Source organism: Polyergus mexicanus, unplaced genomic scaffold (genome assembly GCF_030449975.1).
Source record: "Polyergus mexicanus isolate NDT 795.1 unplaced genomic scaffold, iyPolMexi1.0 SCAF_4, whole genome shotgun sequence".
Taxonomy (NCBI): domain Eukaryota; kingdom Metazoa; phylum Arthropoda; class Insecta; order Hymenoptera; family Formicidae; genus Polyergus; species Polyergus mexicanus.
Window position 1 is genome coordinate 5,147,067 of NW_027223324.1, and position 24,956 is coordinate 5,172,022.

General features: G+C 33.9%; 2 protein-coding genes across 2 annotated transcripts in view; one reads left to right on the plus strand and one right to left on the minus strand.

Annotated features, from left to right (window-relative positions):
- LOC138932763 (uncharacterized) overlaps positions 1-1,781 on the minus strand; it is a 126,918-nt gene extending 125,137 nt beyond the window's left edge. Inside the window, exon 1 of the mRNA XM_070294901.1 lies at positions 1,683-1,781. The gene's annotated coding sequence lies outside the window, so the exon portion shown is untranslated. The remainder of the gene's footprint in view (positions 1-1,682) is intronic.
- LOC138932762 (1-phosphatidylinositol 4,5-bisphosphate phosphodiesterase epsilon-1) overlaps positions 1-24,956 on the plus strand; it is a 112,325-nt gene that overhangs the window by 69,404 nt on the left and 17,965 nt on the right. Inside the window, exons 4-7 of the mRNA XM_070294896.1 lie at positions 12,323-12,654; positions 16,547-16,875; positions 17,960-18,105; positions 23,103-23,298. Of these exons, the coding sequence (XP_070150997.1) occupies positions 18,083-18,105; positions 23,103-23,298 (219 nt within the window). The 5' untranslated portion in view covers positions 12,323-12,654; positions 16,547-16,875; positions 17,960-18,082. The remainder of the gene's footprint in view (positions 1-12,322; positions 12,655-16,546; positions 16,876-17,959; positions 18,106-23,102; positions 23,299-24,956) is intronic.

The following is a 24,956-nucleotide window of genomic DNA, read 5'->3' on the forward strand; positions in this document are numbered from 1 at the left end:
TCCCGCGTAACGCGAAAGTTTGCCATGTATTTTACATAGCGCGTACAAAGTTAACGACACCAAGATATTGTCTGCAAATACTCACTCTCCATCAACGGACGAAAAGTGAATTTATCGCAACGCACGTGTAAGTTGACACATTTAATAGACAAATTAAGTTAATAATTCGCGACGCTCTCCTCTAGAATTCAAACAAAATTTCTAGTTTTAGGAAACTGGTTTCACCACTAGCACAATACTTATCGTCGATATCAATTTGGCTTCTACGTACAATGAGTCTCGATCTATCCATGTGTAATAAATTATTGGTAAATTATAATGTCTACGAAACTAGCTTTATCGATTACAATAAGTGCTTGGGCATCTGTCCGTAAATCCATACTTCCCATACTTCCCATAAGCGATAGATCTTGCCGAGGTTCGCGCGAGGAAAAATGGGTTCTAGTAAATTGTCGCTTATATGCACCGTTGAACAAGTCTTTTGCAGGTAATTTATCGAGAAAGCCAATACGAACGAAAGTAATTCTCACGATAAGGTATAACCTCAGCTTATGAAACACACACACACACACACCTCGTTTATGATAAATTCTCTCACAGATAAGAAACGATGTGTCTTGAAACTATATATGGATAGCGCTAAAAAGTCAGTTTACAATTTCCAACTGGATTTAAAATTTTTAAATATAGCGGTATTAAATTATGCGAATCGTATGGAACTTTTAATAGTATAAGAACGCTCTTTTAATGTTACGTAACATGACGAAATTAGTATCTTATCCTGTAAGTAATTAGCCAATTGTATATATAATAAAATAGTGTAAACAATAAACAATTCTCTTGTATTAAAACATCCCGTGACAGCGGTCTACTGTCGTTTAATCAATTCTCACGCAGCATCGCCGAAGCTCGATCCGTACTTAATTAAGGCACCTAAGCGACGCCGCGTAACACCAGACGCATTTCAATGAGCATCGGTATGAGTAGCTTTGTTAGAATCGGTCAAATTCGATCCGTTATGCAACCCGATAGATCGGATATTGATTTTATTTTACGATACATCAACGCGAATAATAATATCGTGTAACGATCTCAAGTATAATAATAGATTGTTTAATTACTTTCAAGATTAATCTTTCGTTAAGTGAAATATCGGGACAAGAAATCGGTAAAGTAAAAAGTGGAGAAAAAATTCGCATCTTCTAATATATAATAAGTGAAACAATACTGTTAAATAATATATAAAAAATTGCATGAAAGTCAATAGCTTTAATTCGAAACATACACTAATTATTTGACCGATATATTTAGATAATTATGAAAATAATTATTTTGGATAATAAATAATTATATTTGTAAATGCTAATAAATTGTAAAATATATCCTTGCGATATGAAACATGTATATTACAAAATTAATATATTAATATGAATATTATATTAATATTAATTTTGCAATTGCGACAAATAATAATTTCTTCGAGATGATATTTAGGAGAAAAAGATATTCAACTTGGTGAAAAAGTTTGCCTTCAAAATTTCGGCCCAAGATTCAAAAATACGCTACTGTGTAAAAGATCAGCCTCAGAATGAATATTTTATCCCGAATCGGCTGTGCATCGTCCGTCTTCGTTAATAAGGACGGTTTAAAGCGAGTTTTGAAAATAATGAAAAATAGCTTACCGTTTTTCACAGTGAAGGCTGCGCGTCGTCTCCCAGTACACAGTCCTATCTTCGACCGGTTTTAAAGCTCCTCGAGAAATTCCTTATTCTTTATAGGGTAAGAAACCCTGACCTTTCGACTTTTAACGCGTCTCTTTCCTATGTCTCGGAAGATGCTGTTGCTAATGGCGAGGCTGAGTACCTACAAGCAGAGCGTTTAAACGTGTTCATTAAGCGCGACCATCAGCGAGACACGTGGAAAATGCAAATTATCGCATGCACTATGTATCGATTATTAGCCTCTGACAGATTGGATTTGAAATGGATTTCTTTGTCGGAAAATTGAGTTTATTCAATTCTGAATCAATGACGATTATACTTAAGTGTCGCAATAGAAAATATCACGAGAAAATTGAGCTTGATCCGTATAAATGGATTACAGTCTCCTTTTTCTGTTTTCTAATTTCGTATAGAATTAATAAGAAAAATTTTAATCGAAATATTATTCGATCGAATTGTTCAGAGATATTCAAACTAAAAGATATAAAAATTCAACGAATAATAACAATCTGTCGAACTCTCTCGCCAAAAGAAAATCGGTTACACGATTTTTCGAAAAACTTGTTTATAACAATATTTTATGCGATATTTAAAATGAGAACAATGCGTTATATTTCAAATCTACACATGCTAATATAAAATCAATAGTAATATAATACCTAATATATATAATATAATATTGTTTAGAGTGTAAAAAAATATTTATATATATATATTCAATCTTAAATTTAATTATTATATTATTTAGTTTATATTAACGCTCTCCTAAAATAAAATATTTTATCTCCGACAAATTGTTGGACGCGTCCAAAAAAAAAACCAAAAAAAAAAAAAAACAAAAAAAAATAACTAACTCGAAATATCTTTCATCGACTGTTATTGTACCTGTGGTATAAATATCCTGTTACGTGCAACAAAGCTATAAAATTTTCACTTAATAGCACATAACGAAATGAATTGAAATGCAGGTAACATTACTTTACTCTCCGTTACACATATATATATTTCCTCGAATGTATAAGCCAGATATCGGACGAATGTGCGGATGGCTTAATGGAGTTTGACCGTTGATAATGACGATGGGGGAGTTGCGAGTAATAACGTTGATAACGTGTTCGTCGCCGAAAAGTTATGCACACATATATGCAAATGCTGTTATCACTTTACACATATTGTGTTTATTCGTCGCACTCTTGTTCCATTCGCGTTCATGTATTTCTATGTATGGCTAAGACATGCTCATCTATATACGTATTGCGCACATCGATAGGAATATACAAATACGAATATATACTATCGTATACTTTGCGTATAGATTAATTTTCAAAGGGGAACGAGATTTTTGGCCATCCAATAATTATTTTTGAAGTCTGTTTCGCTTATCTGCCTAGTCATCGCTTAAGTTCAATAAAAAGTTTCGAGTAAATTTTTTTTTCTTTTTTATACGTCGGGATATTATCTTACAATCAGATTTTTTTTACAGAAAGAAATATATAAATTAAAATTTTTTTTTATGGAGACTCTATATGATAGAATAAATTCATTGGAAAAACGCTATCTCGATTCTTAAAGAAATTTTTTATAATGACTCTCAAATTTTTAATAACTCCTTTATTTGATTATCTCTCTGTCGTTTCGTCATTTATTATTTTCGCAAGTGTAAATAAAAACGAGAACGACGCACTGTATATCTGACACGCTTAATCTTTCTTTTCTGTAGAGATACGAAACTTTAGGAGCGAGATATTTGTTTTTCGCATTGACCGTCGCGAAGAAGAAAGTGTGTATCATTCATGTATCTGCGAGATTTAGCAAAGCTATAAATCCCCCTTCCCACCCTTCAAGAGTTTAAACTTTCCTAAAGTACAATTTTTCTCGCGCGCGCAAACTCTTGAGAACAAACTCGCGGGGAAAAAAATCGGACCGACCACAGAGTTCGCGCTTTATATCATCCGCGAGAGAGAGAGAGAGAGAGAGAGAGAGAGGATTCGGGCAAGATTCAAGTTTTTCACGGACGCATCGATCGCGTAAGTAGAGCAAGCACTATTCGCGCGTCAACGCGAACGCATTTTGCACTTCGCTTTTTTTTTTTTCCTTCCCTTTTTTGAGGCGTACCGTTGCGTGTACGCTTAAGCATACCGGAGCGGCGCATACACGAACCCACCCCCTGGTATCAGAGGCATGTATAGTCGTTATTCTATCGACCGCCCCACATATTACACCACCACATTCTTCCTCCTACTCTATTCTCCTCGTTCCTCATCCCCTGTGTCAAACTGCAGGCCAATTGCACCCTCGCGTAGTCAAAGACGCGCGCGCATTTCTCGCGATTTTTTTCTTCGGGGCGTCAGAGCAAACAGCCGTGCAATTTTCGAATTTGTTTAAGGGAGTGGGTTAGCTCGTTAAATTAATTTTCTGAGGATTGCCGAAATAGATTTCTTTACTCTAAAATTATTTTTTTTAATCTGTACACACTCGGTTGAATCTGTCAGCTCTTTATGTGCCGCATTTTCATTGAAGATATTTATGGAAAAATTTATAGTCTTGCTTTTATAAGTTGCTTTGTATAATTTTTAAATCTTCCATTCTATTTGAGCAATTTTAAATTTACATCAAAATATATGTAAATATCGCGAAAGTCGGTGAGTATACATGCATACACGAATCGATCGATCATCGCCGATGTATATATCTATCTATCTATATATTGTTTGTGCAAATAACACAGCCATTTTCATTTACAGAGCATAGATTTAAACTCGTAGATTTTAAAATCCATGAATTTCACTTTAACGTCTTTGTGAAAAATTTATGTTTAAAAAAAAAAAAAACGCAGCTATTATGATAATTAAGATAATAACACTTTTTTGCACGCAAAACCATTAATCATCTATTCGCGGTCTCTCTTTTTTTTTTATGAATTTTAGATTTGCAATTCAAAATATTTGTTAATAATTTTCTCCATCTCATTATTCTACCGCTATTAATAATCTCCGTTATTACGTTTTTATAATTCGTCTAACGTTTTCCTTTATTTATTTATATATCGCCGCGACACAAAAGACGAATGAATAATGATTTTCCCCGAGAGCCACCTGGCTTTGCAATAACGTAATGAAATATGCATGCGCAAACAACTATCTATACATTAGAATGGCTTCTATTATCTTCATAACGGCAATAATAAGGCACACATGTTGCAAACCAACGAATATCATCGCGCAGAAAACAATAGCCGCCCACCCTTTTACGATAAAATATACAGATCAAATATTAAAGTAAATTTTATTATTCAAAATTGATAATTAATTTTAATTAAGCTCATTATTTATTATTATATAGCGCCGTATCGCGCTAGCATCCCGGTCAGAGAGAGAGAGAGAGAGAGAGAGAAATGCCAGTTCGTTATATATATTGTACGAATAATAAATCCATATCTGACTAACGGACAGAAGGGCTAGCCGAATGATATATAAAAAAGGAATAATGCGTTATACGTGTGCTATACGTCCACGTTAAGACGATCAATCGTCTTTCTGATTGAAATATTGCTTATCGAATGTTCGCGTTATTGCCATGATTTCTCTTCGCGCGCTTATTGATTCGATCCTTTTGTCGCTCTGTCATTTTTTTCGGACGAAATAATAAATATATTATTATACACATAAAGTTATAAAACTTTATTTTATTCCTAAGAAAATAATTCTGTTTCATGTACACTTTATATATCCTCTAAACTGTGTATGTAAATTTATAGATGATAATCTTTAGGCATAGATAAGTTTTACGAAACTCTATTTTTAGAAAGAAAAAAAAAGGGAAGGCTAATAACATATTTATGCTTTTCTAAATTCTTATACTTTTACATATATGTATTTCTATAGTTATTAGCGAGATGTATGGTATAAATTATCTAAGCTTAGAGAAAATCGTAAAAAAAATATATATACATTATGAATATTTTTGTCAATTTTTAAAATAATTTTTATCAAAAAGAAAGAGAAAATAATAATGCCTCAAAAAAATTTTATACAACATTTTCGGCTTGCTCATAAGAATTCATTCTCTTGTTAATTGTATCATCAATGATGAATAATTCTGTATAGTTATTCTGATAAAATATACACACACACACACACAATGCGTATATCTTATTTCAAATTGTTTAAAAATTAAAAGCTTTAAGACCTCGTACTTCATTTGGTATGCATGAAAAAAAAATTTATGCCATTTGTAGCTAATGAAAGAATAATACTTTATCCTTTGTCGAAGACAATACTATCGTATAATATTGTACGATCGCAGTGTAATTCGAACAGAACGGATCAAAGTTGATTAAGATCCTTTTTAGCAAATACACAATTTTCCGATTAGTAATAAATAATACGCTGCCTGCATTTGCTTAAATTTTCAAATATCCGATTCATTTCTATTCTGATTTATTCATCTCATTCCAAAATGTCTTTTTTCTCTTTTCGCCATCCGTCCAATCCCACATAAGAAAAGATTTTTTTATTTTTACCATTTGATCCGTATTTATTTAAGAAACATGGAAGAATTCCCCCCCTCCCCCCCTATAAAAGATATTTTTCATATATAATCGCGCGTTCTTTGCAAAGCTTCAGATTTTCTGACAATGTGTGTTTGCATATTCTAGTTATATATATATAGTCCAAGAATCTAGATATAAATCCCCCTAATAAAGATAACAGATGAGGGACGAATCACGATAAATTTATAATTGATCTGAAAATTTATAATCGCATTCTTGTTAAATTTTTAACATAAACTATACTTCTTTAAAAAAACTTGCGAACGGTTTCCAAAAGTTTTCTTTTCGGCTACAAGAACCATCCATGGTCGAGAATGAACTTAACGATAATGGGATGGCCCTGTAATAAAACAAACATGCATAAAACCAGCTTTGTACAAACAACACGACTATTTTCTCAGTGAATATTTTTCTCGCCTTTACTCCCACGTCAACGCATCGAACATTTTCTCGTAAGTGGAGGAAAAAAGCACTCTGATGAGATTCAGCCGCGATTTTATAAGAGCTTTCATTTCTAGCGAGAGAGAGAGAGAGACTCTAACAACGCGATATATTTTATGCAAGACAACAAGTACTCGAAACAAGCCACAACGATGCTTTTAAAACGTCGTCGACAATTACAAGAAAACATTTCTTCATTAAAGATGTGATCTCTGAGAAAAGAAAATGGGAGGAAAATGAGAGACTTAATGTGATAAATTTTACTCTAAATTAATTTTTAAATCTCACTCGCATGTTAAATTTTACTTTAAAATAAAATAATTAACTTTTTGCAATATTATAAAACCTTAACACACACATACACAAGAAATGGCAAATGTATCCTGTTTCTTAAATAATATTGTAAATATAATAACTGTACTAATTAAATCCTATAAATATATAATATCCAAATAGTAAGTATGTATGTTTGTTGTACAATAAAAAAGTGGGAAAGTATCGAGCTGTCGCAAAAATAACATTCTAATTACTCACGAAAAGTTTGCCTTAATAATAATACGCGTGCTACCACCCAAGTCTAATAAACCTCGAAAGTTTCTGAACGTTCTTCAGGTTCGCCTGAACTTTCGTTCGTGATGCGGTGTAGCGGCGGTTTCATAAAATCTGACGCAGAAAAATAGAACGATGTACAGCGCCCAACGCAAACGAGATAAACTTCTTCTAGCGCGAAACGAGCTTAAGCAAGCTGCTGTAAATTTTATTCCCGCCTCTCTGTACAAAATAACGAATTCTCGCGCATACGCAGATGTCACCCGCGTTCCAAAAATTACCATTCTTTAATTAAAATTCGCACAAGTTTTATTTTTTGGACCATGGTCTTAAAATATTTCGCCTGTAATATAGGCGTAATTATCTCTTTTATTTTTACCGATTCTTTTTATTTATACCTTTAGTATTATTTTTTTATTCATTATAGTCATTTTTATCTAAAAATATTCTATATATTATACAATATATGTATCCTTAATCTGTTTTCAGAGTAGAATTCAAATTAAATAGAAATTTTGTCAGATATTAAGTTATCAGTATTTCTTGTTAGAGAAATGTGAAAGAATTCAAAGCAAATCTGATTCTTCAGTTAATTTGAACCTTTTACCTAAAATTTTGATTTAAAATTTGAAATTAAATGCAAAAACATAAGACTTGATTATCACAAAGGTTATTATTCCTATTTTTTTTTTTTTTTTTAATTTGAGAAACAATAGTCTTTAAGAGGAAGAAATACTAATATATATCTACAAGGTGTCCCCAATTTAAGTGGCAAAACTTTAGAAGCGTGTAGGGGACCGAAAAGCTAAGACAGAAAGTCCTTTAGAGGTTTGCTCGTTTTTGCTCCATTTTGGAGAAAATCACAAAAAAAAAAAAAAAAAAAAAAGTTTTCGTTTTTTTACTTACTTATTTATATTTATATAAATATTTATGCTATCATCTATTAAATGCATATACTGTTCAAAATGTTGCCCTCTTGCAGCAATGCAAGCATTACATCTAACACTGACCTCATTAATTGCAGCTAGACATTGTTCTAGTGATATTTAGTGCACTGCATCTATGATTCGGTCTCTTAATTGCTCTTTTGAATCGATTGGCACCGTAAAGGATAATATCAAGTGTTTACATATGTAAGGAATCTTGAAGCAGAAAGTTTACGCGGTGCCAATCAACTCACGAGAGCAACTGACAATGGGAGATTGAATTTTTGCGATTTTCTCTGAAATGGAGCAAAAACAAGCAAAAGGACTTTTTGTCTTAGTTTTTCGGCCCCCTATACGCTCTTGAAGTTTCGCCATTTAAATTGGGACACCCTGTGTGTGTCTATATATATATATATATATATATATATATATATATATATATATATATATATGCAAAATATATGGTACATTTACCATATTAATCGCTAAAATATAATTTGACCAAAAATACTAGTAACTGTTTGAATTTTGCCTAATAGATAGTCTTCAGAAAGAAAACGAATAGACTGTCAAATACCCACATTCTATCGTACCTGCACTTCTGCCCCTACGCTATTAAATGTTACGATAATATATTTTGAGTGTATTCCGAGTATATCTCTCCTTCTTTTTATATCCATACAGAAATAGAATACATAGCCCGCATAGGTACATGTCAAAACCGAATTATTCCCACGCAAGCTTACCGCTTTTCCATATATATATATCGGAGATGTAACAACAGAAACCGTAAACCGTTAAAAATCGCGATCCATTTTAAAATAACATTTCATTGCGTATGTTTTTACATTTGCAACAATAATTACATATAACAAAGAGGGATAAATATTTTGAAATTTATAAAAAAATATAGACACGTGTAGGTGCGCCAAGTATAAAAATAATTTTCTGCATAAATTTATCGAATAGATTAACAATACAAAATTGCATATAAAATTGCATCTATGATAAACTTGTTAATCTTCTAATACGTATGTTTAAGACAAGATTGTTAAACAAATACTAATCTAAAAATTCTCTAATCTTTCCTGGTTATTTCAATCAACAAAGTTCGTTTTCTTTCGCTCTGATTTAAGATTAATTAAAATTAACTATTATCATCCATTGTTTTTCAAGAACAGTGGAAAATATCTTAATAAATGCAATTCGCGAGGATACCAAAATATAGATAAATATATTGTTAAATAAATAATGTTCTTCATCTCATTTCTATCAATTATCACGAAATAATTGAAACGCATTTTAGATTTTTTTTCCACATATTTTCCGACTTTTCTCGAATTTCACAATTTCCCCGATTCTTTCATAAGAGGGTATTTAGATGTCTCGGCTATAAGATTTATGTACGACTAAACATTCTCAATAAAAAATTTCGCGAAACTAGTGGTAGACATTATTCACCGCGCTACGCTATACGCGTGTCGAACATAGCTAGTCGAATCAAGTCTCGAATCAATGTATAATCTCCCTGATTCATTCGACCAAATTGATCTAAGAAACTGTTCTCGATAACGAAATCGGGAGTCAAACTTCACCTCGCTGCGACTCGAGTGCATCCATTGTCGATCATTAGACGCAGCTAATAAGTATTCCTTGCCATGTGCTGAGTTTCCAAAGAGCCAGTTGCAACTTCTCACGAATAATAACGTTGCTGTGCACAGTGACGATCTCTTCACTCCTACGAAGTGTATAACTTTCTATAGTAATATGTATTACGCCATTTGAGAGAACAACGCGCGAGTAGTTATATATACAATTGTAAATTAACAATAATAAGAAAGAAATAGAACGACTATTGTAAATGATTTTAAGCCTAAAATCAATTTAATTTGGAAAATATTTCATTAGTCACGATTTTAAAATATTTCACATTAAAGTTGTAAAGAAAAAGAAAAGAAAAAAAAAGATAATCTTAACGTAATTATATTCGTTAAAGAATATATTCTGCTAAAATTTTCAAAAAAGTTGTAAAAGAAGTTGTGAAGAGATTAAACACCCTATACAATTAATCCAATATTTAATGGCGAAAAATTTTATTAACTACAATTCTTCCGATAAATTCTTTTTGAGAATTAAATGCTCCGTCAATATATTTAATTTTTAATAGAATAAAACCATTTCCATATGATATGATATTGTAGTCGTAATAAAATATTGAAATAGCCTCTACAATTTTAATTCGAAATTTCTCAAAATTGTGATGCGATTTTGCAAGACGGAATATTCAGATCATATTTAGCATTAATAAAAAATTATCCCTTGTTAAATTGTATTGTAAATTATAGCTTTATACACAGACTTCTCTTGAACTGCGAAGAGAAATATTTTCTCGGGAGAAAAAAATCAAGCTTGAAAAGTTACCAACTAAATATATCACTCTTTCCACTCTCTCTTATAGGGCTTATCCGCTTATATTTCCGGAGCATATTATCGCTCCGAATTCATCGAATAATTTACATCGATCTTTCGCTCGATCGTATCTCGAACGATCGATAAAGACGAGGATAAATATTGCGCGAGACGAAACCGTGGAACGTGACTCCTCGAGAACTCTATCGCCCATCGTTGAACGGAAGTTTAAAGGTGAAACACGCCGGCGCGCATTCTGCCAGCGACAGCGACTTGCTGCAGCTGCAGCCTGTGAAATCGCGCCCGCTTTATGGATTAACGAGCGTCCGCACTTTCACGAAGTTTCACGTAACACGGTCGCAAAGTGCCGGCGTAATTCGCGACGCCGAAAGTTTCTAGTGCGAATGTGGGCACTCGCAAGACGAATTTCTGATTAATTGCCACCGTGACGAATAATGAATGCGCTTGTGCAACGCTATATATACATTCAGCGACCTTTTATTTATATTAAATGTCAAATGTATTAGAGAATTTTTAGGCATACATTTAATGCCGTATGTTCAGATACCTCTCTTTATCTGACTCTTAATCGAGAAGCGTAAAAGAGGGAAGCCGATCAAAACATTGCATCGGTCGACTGCAATTAAGGCAGCCGTGAATGCACTTTTATTTCGATAACAGGGTACACGAATCCGTACTGCTTTGCGCAATATGAATTAGGCTTGAAGCCAGCTAGCTCATTTTAACGGGAAATAGGGACCATTTCTACTCGTTCTCTTTTTGTTCCTTAGACTTCTCTTTAGTGGTAGATATTCTCTGTTTTCTGTAGAGCGCAAAGCATTTCTCTTCCAACGCGAATCTGTCGATCTTTTGTTCCCTGACAAACAATGAGGGAAAAAAAAAAAAAGAGAAAGATGCCGTTTCAAGTTTAGAGACAATCATTGTAGTAACCATCAATTTTGATGGAGAGTAATTAAGAAATGTTTAATATTATTTCTATTATATTTAATTTATATTTTTATCATATAAAGAATGTGTGCGTCTTTACCTTAATAGAAAATGCACTTAACGATGGACGCTCTATATTTTTATTAATCTGATATCATTGAGATTTCTTCGAATATATTATATATAAACCGTGTGAAAAAAAGAAAAAAAAAAAAAGTAAGATAATTTCTAAATTTCGGTGACTTTTGTCTGTAATAATCTTTATCGGTTACGTTATATTGTACAAGTGTATACGAGATAACGGAATAAAAGAGAATCTCAGCAATATTTCGTAGAAATCCTCCTATCTACATTTCTTTCAATAAAAAAATGTTCATTTCCCAAGCTTCCTCTATTCCAATAGTATTTTCAATCGCGATACGTATTAAACTCGAGAAACTCCCCCCCCCCCCTCCCCCCCCCCGACAAGCAAATTCATTAACCGACGCGTTTTCAAAAAATCTCCGTGATAAATCTACCCGTGCGATTTTCCCTAAGAAGAAAAAAAAAAAAAAAAAAAAAAAAAAAAAAAAAAAAAGAGAGAGAGAGAAAGAGAGAGAGATTTCGCTCTTGAGAACATGTACAATAGAAAGACGAGACGAGACCGCTCGAGTGAATTTCGTTCATAAATCGTTCGCTCTCTCGATGCCCTTACCAAGGTCTTCTTTCCCTCTTTCTCGATAATAAATCCGACCAAAAATTTCGAGTCTCATTTCTATCTCTTCCATCTCCCTCAGATTACCATCGATGCTACGCCAAATTTGAGGACAACGCCGTAACAAGGGAGAGAGAAGCCCGACGAGGGAGGGAGGGGGGAGGGGGAGAGGGGGCGAGGGGGATAGGGGGCTTCGATCGGCTCGGATACCGATGGAGCCGTCTTGATGCAAACCGCGAAACTACGCGGGGATTACCCGGCCCGTTCGTCGGACTAATTTCCACGGCACATCCCGGCGATTTCGCGGAGAAGCGTTGCTACGCCGCGCTCTCTCCATCTCCCTCGACAAGCGTGACAGACTCAGCCACTTCCGCTTCCTCCACCCCACGTGGCCGCGCACCATCACCTGATAAGGTAAGCCTGCCTGCTCTTTTTATCGAAGCTATCGCGTTACTATCGCGTTACTACGCTACTGCTGAGAGATTTCAGGGTACGCGATACACGTTGACAGATGACAGATCGTTTCGAGATATGATAATCAGATTCTCGATTCTCGGCGTCTCGCTTCTGGATGTACAATTATATTGTTGATAAGAATCTTCGATATTATCCTAGATTGAATATATATATATATATATATATATATATATATATATATACGTGAAATGTGTTGTGATTTTATCTGATCTCAACCCAGTGTAAACTGCATACGATATGCTCGGAAATGATCCTATTATAGCTTGATTAACGTAATCTTGTAAATTCTGTCAACTTAATAGCAGACGAGATCGCTAAACGGGAGTAAAGAACATTGCACTTTTATATATCAATTCGCTCTATCGATTCATGTATATTTAGGATTCAGGGATATTAGTCAACATTAACTTGTGACATGGATAAAATGAAAATGGAGAAAAAAATTTAAACTACTTACTTTTTCGTTATGTTTTTGTTTTTTTCTAATGCTAAAAGAAGCTATTAATATCTTTACTTTTATAAATTAATTATAATTAATTTTATAATTAAAAGTAAAGATATTAATATCTTTACTTTTTTAATACACTTATCATTATAGGAATTTAAATTGTAATTTACAAATTTGAATTTTGTCGAAAATTTTTATCAAACATTGTTTTTAAATATTGATGAGAGAAATATTGATATTGTATTGTTAAGAGTGTATTGCAATATTTACTGTCAGTATTGTAAAATCTATAATTTACGTTACTATAGATTTTCAGTACTGGCAGTGGCTATCAGAATGCAGCCACTATGATAGAAAGCTAGAAAATATTTTTCAAAAGATAACGATAAAAGTAACGGCTAATTCGTTACCGTTATTGTAAAAATGTAACGACGTTAAAAAAGAAAGTAACGCCTTACTTCCCAACCCTGAAAATACACACATGACGGGGAGAGAGATTGATTCGATTAAATTCAAAGCTTCGCAAACAAGGTTCTATCACTATACACTATGATAATGCAATAGCCATTTATGTTCCTGATCCGATATGTTGATTAATCTCTTCATCGGATTATCGTACACACTACTATCTGATAAGATTCGCCAATTGACCGCGTAACGCCGAAGCACGCCACGGTCTCACTACTCTGTCCACACTTGGCGTGTGTTTGCGCGAGGTCTTAAGATCCTTGGCGGACCCCGGTTTGCACAAAGACGTTGATGGACGAGCGTGTACACGCAGATCGGTCCATCTCACGCTATACACTATACATCATGTGATAATCGACTTGCATAAGAGCAATGCGTATCGCGGTATCAGAAATTACTCTACTTTAAGATGTATGCTCGCCTCAAACATCGTTCGAGGAATTGTATTTCACGAGATGAAAATAACGCGCCGAAACACCCTTCTACTTATAGCTCCGTACAAGATTGATGTCTTCACGCAATTTAATTACGGAGGTTTCGCAGACATATTGCTAAAAAAAATTCATATTTAATAATTTAGCTTCCGTCTAAAAAAAAAAAAAAAAAATGGAACAATAATAATGCTTGGCGTCGCAAATTGTGAAAAGATTTTCTGCAAATATTCTATAATAAAATATATCTTATTTTCATTAATTCTGTAACATTAATCGCCCGCGGATATTAGATCCCGTTCAAACTAACGGAGTGCACAAAATTTTTCCATTTTCTTGTTTCATCGATGCTTTTCATCCGCTTGTATTTTAACTTGCGTTGCAATCACGCCCGAGGCTTCCACCGTACAACAAACATAAATTTCTTTTTTGTTTTTTTTTTTTTTTTTTTCCCAAAGAATTCCGTCTATATCTTTCACGTATATGTGATTTGCTCGAGTGACATTTCGAAAAGTATCAAAAGTATCATCGTGCGAATACGAAAGTAATGTGATAGCCTGAAACAATTTTGTGTTCAACAGGACGCGTGTAAACGATAATTATTCTTCGTAAAAAGAAAAAAAAAATAATAATAAAATAAAATAACTACCAGTACAACGACATAAAAATATACGTTTCCGCATATGATTCCATTGCTGGAGGCAAGCACGTACGAGACTCGCAATATTCGAGATTCCTCGAATTATTTCGTGGCACTCGATGAATGTCACTGCATATGAACGAATGTCCCCCGCATAATTCTGTGCCGTCTCATAAACATGCATCATATCAGTATCGCGATTCCAACGTGACGCAGGACTCTTGATCGTTTTTTTCAGATAACTGGATCAGATTTAAAACATGTTTCAAATGATATTAATATGATAAAATTAATATGATAAAAGAAATTTTTTTTCTTTTTATTGAAATATCTCATTTTTATTTAAGAAGATATTATATTTCTCCTTTAAAAAAAATTATTTATATATAACGTGAACGAATTTGGAATTTCAATTTCTAAACCTGCTTTCGCAGACGTATATTTTCTTTCTTTTATTATTTATATTTTATATCTTGCAGTTGTTGGATCGTTTCACGTGTACCGGGTGCCGAAATTTAAAATATCATCAACTGTGTTTTTATTTTGAAACATCAACGATAGAGAGTTTCGATACTCGCAGTGCAGAATTATTCATCAGAGACCTAAAAGGGCGCTTTTATTCGCGTCGGACGCGTCGAATTTTGTGCATCGCTCACGTCGCGTCGGCGAAAAACCATCATCAAGCTGACCTTTTTGTGCGGCAAATGTTAAACGATAGGCAAAAAGGTTGCCGTGTTTCTTTTACAAATTGGCACGCTCGAAACTTCACTCGTTAATTATATATAGCTTCCATATACACGGTGTCGCGAAGTTACGTGTAAAATGTCTTCGTTAAAAATATATATTATTTTAATTTTTAATAATTTGTAAACTTTATCCCGGGATTTTACATATTTAAAACTCGTAATTCGGACAATTTAATAAATATTGCATTAATATTGTGTTTAAATGCAATTGAATATGAAAATTATCGCAGTTCATTAGGCGAGACGTGATTACGCAGGGCGTATTTTATATATAAATTCTGATGCAGGCATGCTGAAAATAATAATTACGCTGCGTGATACGAATAAAAGAGAAAAAAACATTGATATCAAATATTAAAATAATTTCTATCAAACTTTTATAAATATACCGTCCAAGTAAAATTTAAAAATAAATTTCCTCGCAAATGCTTCGAAACTTTAATATGCGGACAGATGAATACGCTATCAATTTTTCAACGACATTGATTATCCGAAAATCATTGCATCAAGTGATCAATAAATAATCTCTCTCTCTCTCTCTCTATGTGTGTTTTCGCTCGCCGACAGTTATTTCGCAAACAAATGTCATGTATGTCAAGTTTTTAACGAGAGCTATGATGACCCGATATTGCATCTTTGACAAGAGATAACATAAACATCGTTAAATATCTCACACACATATAAAAAAAAATCACTCATGATATTATTTTAGAAATATTTACTATAAATATCTCAATTTTTTATATTTATCAAAATATCTCTATATTTTGATATTTTGACATTATTTCTTATATTCTTTTTTTTTTCTTGTATGATTGTGTTGATTGTTGAAAAATGTTAAAACTAAGCTGTTTAATCCTCTATTTTTTCAACGACGTTTATGCCATGCTTTGAAGCATCGCAATATTTTCTCAAAAGTTAAATATTATATTTTAAAATATTCATATTTTAACATATATTATTTAACATGTATATAACTAATGTAAGAAGATTAAAAATGATAAAAACGTATTTTCTTTTTTCTCGATATTACATCGCGATCGTGTAAAAAGAGAAAAGAAAAGAGAGAGTAATAAAGATAAAATGAACATTTCAGAGCTGGAGAAGCGGCCGCAGCCGCAGCCGCCTCGGAGCTCTGAGGAGCTGGAGGATCTGCACAAGCTGTTGCACTTCCCCGAGGAAGTGGCGCTCAGGTTGACGGAAAGCGAGTACCAGCTGTTCTATCAGGTACCGCCGCACGAGTACCTAAGGCACGTGGCGCAGGATCAGACCACGTTGCAGAAACCACCTGCCAGGCCACCCCCGTCGCCGAGTCGCAGCAGCCCCAGCACCATCAACAGCTCGACCCAAACCGAGGATGAATCTTCCTGGCCTGTCGCCACAGTGTACACGACCGTGCAGACCCTCATCGATCGTTTTAATGAGGTACATTAGCTTCTCCCTTTCCGTCTTCCTCTCCTTTTACCCCCGTATTAATAGCCCTAACTGGTTGCGTCTCGAATTGCTTTGAGAGAAACGACGATAAAGGAAAGAAAGGGAGAGAGTCCCGTTAATTTATCTCAAATAAGCGAAATATAATTAACAATGTAAAATTGAAAAAAAAAAAAAAATTGTAGTGCACTGTAAGGATGGTAATAGACGCGAATCACAATCGCGAAAGCTCCACGCTAAGTACCTCCGGGTCTTTAGTCCGCGGAAGCTCTCATCAGCCGCTTTTAATGAGGTATCCACTTCTCCAGTGGCTTTCCGTACGTTTTCGTCCGACACTTTCACCTACTTACTCCACTCGTATACGTATACGGCACACGATATCACCTGACCTCGCTTACCCACCGTCCCCATCTTCTGCCCATTTCCCAATCTAAATTCTCGTCCAAGGTTGAAGACGTCGGATTCTCCCATTCCTCTTCTTTCCATGTCGTTCTCTTTATCATCCCGCACTAAAGAAAAGCCTCGGGGATAGAGAGAGCCGCGATGAAAAATTCTGAATGACAATCTTCGCGAAAAGCTGTAACGTTTCCCGAAAAAGCAATAATTTTCATTTCATTTTATAAAACTCCAATAAAACTCAATAAAAAAAATCAAGCTGGTAGACCAACAAATTTTTTAATATCTCGATCATTGCTATTATCATCGTTCGCGTCAATTTACGTCTCTCGTATTATTGTAATACCACTGACAATGACAATTGAATGTTAATGCTAGTTTCTGCGAAGCTTCAAATTTCCATAATTGCAGCTAATTTTAACAGAACGATTCGCACGTATCGTTTAACACGTCCCGTAAAAAAAAAAAAAAAATGAGAGAGAGAGAAAGCGTGAATTATCTATTTATTAAATTACACGATTACATAAATACGGATTGTCAAAAATTCGCAGACGTGCATTATTCAGTTCAATGACATCGGGTTGTAATTATTATATCGAAAGTGACGATAATATTGTATAATAATAATATGATCACTGGCAGACGAGATAATCACACGTTTAATTACACGTTTGTTAATCAGGTAAGCTCATGGGTCACTCACGCGATCACCAGCGGTGCTACGATAGAAGAAAGACAAGCGGTGCTATCTTGTCTTCTACGCGTTGCGCTAACCTGTTGGAATACCGGAAACTTTAATTCAGCCATGGAGATAATCGCCGGTCTGAAGTAAGTATACATAAAGTCTGCTATTAACGCGAATGTCGGCGTTAAATCCCGCTGGATTAAAAGATCAATCTTCGAACGGATGGCCATCCCCTACTTGCCGCGATATTCACTTTATTACGATCCATAAGCCAGGCTTGTGTGCGCCTTGGGCTAAGTACGAAAGTCGTAATACAATTTCTTGTTCTCGCGCCGCATTACGGAAGTCCATCCATCTTCATCCTTACGTAAGCATCTAACCGCAAGGACAAAGTTGCTGTCGGCGCCGATAGATCATCGCGAAAAGCGACCGCAACACGCGTCCCGTCACCCTCGAGTTTTGATCGGATTAAAGACTTAGCCTCGCGTGTATACGCGTAACTAATAATTATGCGGTGTCACATTATAACCGGCTAATTTATTGAATTAACACGTATGGAATTACTGGCGAGAATATTTAGAAAAAAAAAAAATTATATTAAAAAATTTATATTTAATTCGTGTCCTTCCAACAAAATTTTAATAAACCCCTAATATTTAATCGTCCTCGACAATTTAAGAAAATTTAAGAAAACCTGAAATTCTCATCTCGTTATTTAAAGATTTATGTGTAAAGGAATCCAAAAATGTTCAAGCGGAATCTCATCGCAATGCAATTTCTTTAGAAATATCCGCGCTTTAATAGGGGAAAAAAAAAAAATTCATTTGTGAATCGTTTAAAGACATAAAAAGTCATGTCTCTTTATTAAAATATATGTGATTAGGTAATAAGTAAAACAGTAAGGGAGACGGCGAGTTTCTTGTTGTTGTTATTATATAACCAAGTATATATAACGTTGAATTTCGAAGTTTCATCGATGAAAACTTAACGCGATATGTCGAGAAATCGGATGAAACTGTACTTGATACGATTGCAAGTAAATTTCCTTGCGAAATGAAGCGCTAACGCGAGCAGCGATCCACAAAATATTCAGATCTTTCCGGTAGCAAATCAAAGACCATTCAACAAGTATCGTACCCTTGAAATGTATATCTACCGTCTCATTGGACAAGATCCAATCCTGACAAAGCTTTAAATCTCTGGAAAATAACGATACTTTAGTATCTTTGATATTTTTGCAGCCATGTATCTGAAATTTTTCACGAACGAACGATCAAGGATACTTTGTCCACTCAGGCTTTCAATCGATCGTAACAGTTCGACTATTCGACTGCAGATTTCCTATAAAGTTACATCCATCTCATAAAATGACAATCATTAGAGTCAAGTGTCCCTCGAATAACACGATTTACGCAGACATATACATGTTTTTCATTGTTCTCTTTCAATATTTTGAGCATCGCGTGTCTCTTCCCATCGATATCGGATATATTATTTTTCGCTTGGAAATTGAGATCAATGAATCAGTAGCTTGTTCTCATTTGTCATATTTCATCGAAATCCGAAATTGCATCGATTTCAACTACCACTCTTCGTATCCGTTTTATTGCTATTATCCAGATTTCATATACACATTGCGTTATTATTTAAATCTTTCTTAACATATACGTTCTCGATTTTTATCGAAAGATTAAAGATCATTACATAACGTTTCATATGAATTATGTAACTTTATTGGCGAGCGATAATTACTACACAATTTCCTTATACATATATTTCAACGAAGCCTGAATTTCAAGCGAGAAACCAGAGAATGTTCGCAGCTTGATTGAAATACTTATACCAGACTCCCTTTACTTGAGGCTGGCGCATAAATGTTATGCGATTTGCTCCCGGCTGTTCTCATACTTCGCTAAGCTATCTCGTACGTTTTACATACCTTATCGGAATAAGTGATAGTAAGTGCATCATTATTAAACCATGAAACAAGAAATATAGCATGTGCTAATCATAATAAAAGACTCATCATATAGATGAATAAAAATACTTTTTCAATTGTTAATTATTATTAATAATTATTTATTTATTTAATATCTTATTACAAGAAAGACATTTAAAAAACGATATACCATCCTATTCTTAGTTTCTAACCCCTAATTAAAAGCGTGAAATAGATACTTACATCCATAGATATTTACTAAATTCCTCCCCTATTAATTTATATTACTAGCCAGAAATTATTAAACCGTTATGGAAAAAATAATTTTAAATTGAAATTAAAAAATTAACTCAGAAAATATGCGAAAGGAAAAAAATCTTTAAAAAAAAAATAAAAAAATAAAAAAATGAACGATTTACACGATCGGTTTAATTGTATTGTAAAAATATTTATCAAGAATGTGTGTGTGTGTGTGTGTGTGTGTATGTATAATTTTCTTTGAAACAAACAACTGTTGAATCCACAGAAATTTTAAGTATTATTATATACAATACAATACACGTATTTCTTTTTATAGGATTTTTGTGTTTTGTCACTTCGCAAAGTGACTTGTCGTTATAATTCGCGTTTTATACATTGAGAGGATTCCGTTATAAAAATTTTCTCGAATACACTACGATATATACAGTTTACTCCGCGAATGTTTCTCGACTCGATGCTCTGCTCGTGTCCCGAAACGATCGAACGGCGTAATCGCATTATTTCGCGAGGGAATTCTTTCGAAATTGCGAGCTCTTTCAATCCGATGCCTCGCGAGGAGGATGGGATAATCTCCCATTGAGAAGTAAATTCGAATAATGAATGTGTGTCATTAATTTCCTAGAGATCAACGAGCGCAAGCGACTCCGCGCATTCGATCGTAAAATCCCTCTCTTACCCGTTTAACAATAAATTAATTCACGCCCGGCGTGAGAGAAGTGCTGAAAAAAAAAAAAAAAAAAAGTACAAAGCGATATCGGCATGCTGAAATTTTAAAGTTTTTCAAAAAAACAACTCGCGCGAAGTTTTTGAAAATGTATCGTTGTTTTGAATGGCGTTCTTGATTGAAAAAATTTGATTAATCGTCGTATTTTACGCTATCCTATTTAAACGTCAAAGCGTGATTTTTTATTGAACTTTTTTCCCTCGCGAATTCGTTTGCGAATGAAACTTTACGAGAGACATTGCATTTTGCGTTTTTGTTATTTACAACTTCATTATCGCATGACCACAATATATGTGCGTGAACATATAAAAAGACACGCTATCAAAAATATACATGTGTCTATCTATTTAGAAAATAATCGATTTAATATTGTTATTCGTGCTTACTTTAAAAAAAAAAAAAAAAAAAAAAAAAAAAAAAAAAAAAAAAAAAGTTCAAAGAGATTTTCGTTTCTCGAGGAACGAGCTCTTTGTATCCAAACATCTAAAGTAGAATACTTTATTAAAGAGTTTCTTACCAATTCCAAAGCTACGCAGAAAGTATGCTTGGAAATTCTGATCCCGGCATTCCATTCGCAAATATATAAATAAAGGGAACGTCTCTGTGTGTTGCGAGTATCTGAGAAATTTATTTTCACAGAGAGACGAAAATATAGGAAGTGAAAAGGAAGGAAGAGATCGAACTTCATTTCTACGTGAAGGATTCAAGAGAGATCGATGACTTCCTCGAGCCGTTGATAAATTTTTAACTTATCTTTGTCCCTTGGTAATATACAATTGTAATAAAATGTACTAAATATCGATATCGACGGAAGCTGAAGAGGAAATTACATCGATGAGCGTAACATGACTGATAATAGAAATTTCTAAGGGGTGAGAGAGAGAGAGAGAGAGAGAGGATGTTTTATCCGCGCCGGTTTACATCCGCCATTCGGTCATCGTTCTTTTCACGGATAACGATGCTCTCTCGTCGTTATCGTTAAATCGTCGCCGCGCCTTTCATACGCTCTCTACGAAACGAACGAATTTTACTTCAAGTGGTATAGCGGAAAACCTTTACGTTTGTTACCATCGGGAAAAAGCGGCGCGGAAATAACGTACCTCTTATTACTCGGAACCACTGTGTAAAGCTACATATACCCTGTGCTCGTCCCGCGAATGAGAAGATAAAAGTTTCGTGCGGGAGTATCGTTTTAGAACGATCGTTGCACGCTCGGCTAACTGTCGTACGCTATCCGGAAACATTTTCAACCGGCATTCGGAGCTAACCAGCCCGCACGCTATGGAGAACGCTTAAAGAGAGAAGATAATTAACGCCGTAGTAATAAACGATTCGCCGATTTTCAACGACCGCTGGTACGCGAAACGGAGAAAACTGTTTGTATTGTGCGCGACATCGTGTCGTTTCATCCAGATACTGGGGCAACTATCGAGCCGGGTTAATTTGGAATCGTGAATGTAAATTGTCGTTATTACAATGTGCTAAGCTCTAGTGCTAACGATTGAACATTCTCTCAATAATTCCGTCATCTTTGAAATATTGATCTTTCAGACTATAAACACATGGAGATTTAAAAAAAATAAAATTTCTCATTAGAAAATTATTTCTTCTACAGAAAGAATGAACACGAATGAAGCTTTAATTTCCCTTTTAATAAAATATAAAAATATAAAAAAATTAATATATATTGTATAATAATAGTAACAAACATTATTAAAAAAAAATATATATTTATTTTATTCCAATTCTTCGAAATTAATTTTTTAATGTAGCATTAACTGTTACTGAAATTTACCTTAGCTGAAATTAAGCTCTGTAATTCTGCGAAGGGTAAACCACTGTATAATGGGTGTATAATCGGTGTACAAGATTGAAGTATTAGGTAGGAATTAACGTGTGTTACTTTAATTTAGTATCACTTAATTAAAGTATTAAATCTCATTTATAAATAATAATACCCGCTGATCTCTTGACCAACGATTCGTTCGCTAAATTGTTTACGTGCTTCGCAATTTTAAATGATGGCTCAAAATATATTTATGAAAAAATATATAAATTATTTGAAATTATTTCTGTTATCGTCAAGTACGATATCACAATAGCACGCGCGTCTATATTATATATATATATATCGTATATATACAGCGTTGTATTATTGTAGATTTGATGAAACGCCTCTCTCGTCTAATTACGAATGATCGTGTTGTCTGTTCCAGATCCAACAAGCTAAAGCCGTTTTGGCATAGCGTGAACGAGCCTATACCGGTTATGGAATATCTCTCCACCGCCCTTCTGTCTTCCGAATATGAGCATGCACTCGCTCGGGCACTCGCGATGCCGGAATGTCCTGTGGTGCCATTCTTCGGAGCCTTCCTGCGCGAGCTACGGGAAGTTATTGCGTGCGAAACAAAGGTAAATTCTTGTACGAAGAATATCTTGTGTTTTTCCCATTATTTATTTGATAACGTACTTTGAACGTAAAGAAGAGAATTTACGTATTTGCACGAGTAGATGATTCTACGTTGCCGTTAAATACATCATTTAAATCTGTTCGCGTAAGCACATTGTTAAATTGCTACACATTGGAGCGTCCGTATTTTTGCCTCTTTTAAACGCGGAATAATTTATCGAGTAATTGTGCCTACTACCTATCCACTACGAAGATTACATCGACGCAAGATGATTCGACGAACAAGATTTCTTACAGAAGATTAATTATTTCGATATAGGAATAGGCAACCTAGTTTAATTTGTCTCTTTATCGAATTGTATCGAGTATGCGAGATACGATATATGACAAGGAAAGGAAGGATTAGTACTAAATGGAGGGAACTGCGATGGAACGCTTTCACGGAAGAATTTTGGCAATCGACCCAAGCGACTCACTGATAAAATTCGATATCTTTTCGAGTGCATCGCAAGCAAGACTGCAAAGCCGAGAAACGATACAATAAAAAGACGATCGACGATACGGCAAATTTACTCCGTTCCGTCGCTACTATATTATTATGTGGACCGTTTATTTTGAAAGTGGTCCAAGTCCATTTTCTTTTGTTTCGAGAAAATTAAATGTTAGCAAATCTGACAATTAAAAAATATAGATTAATTATGTGAAGTCTGGGAATGTTTGTACTAATTTATCAATATGTAATTTGATTATATAAATTTCTTTTAGGCGAATTTAACTAAAATAATATATATTTCCCGGCTGCAAATGGACTTACACCACTTTCATAATTAGTCAATTGTAAATATCATTTAATTTCAATTTTGAAATAACAAATATCACTTAAGATATATCTCATATTAATCCAATTTTGTTTATAAATAATAACAAGAAATAAAATAGAATTAGTATTTTTTATTTTGAACGTTAATTATATTTATATATTGTCAAACTTAACACAAGATATTGGTATTATTAATTATTTATGCTCTTCATGTGGTAGTGTTTTGAAATATTCATGATGCACAGGAGGTATATAAGGTAATAGCTGCTGCATATCCTTATATTTTTCGTATGTAATAGGTCTGGCATCGTGATGGAAATTGAACTTACACCACTTTCATAATCAATGGTTACGCAATTTCTTTTACCGGCCAATTTTAAATTGAACAAAGCATTGGCATTTTTTAAGATATTAAATACTAACTAGTTATAAACAAAAAGTTTACACTAAATTAAGCATAAATTACGTCATATCTCATTTTTTTAAAAAAAGGACTTACACCACTTTCAAAATAAACGGTCCATGTCAAAAGATAGCAAAAACTTTGTTGCGAATTCATCTGAAGAAAAGGAACTTGATGCGGAATCAGGGCAAATATGGAAATTTATGTTGAAACTTAAAATAGACCTACACGTCTAAGTTTACCAAATTTTAATTCGAAAAGATAAAATCAGTTTATAAAAAAACATTCAATATTGTTTTATAAAAATTAAATACAATGTAAATTTTTAATAATTAACGATTTATTAATTGAGAAACACGCGCACATAATCTCATCGGCAACGATCTATATCAGAACTGATGCGAGAAAGCCTTAAATCATGAAGGAGCTTGTTCGAC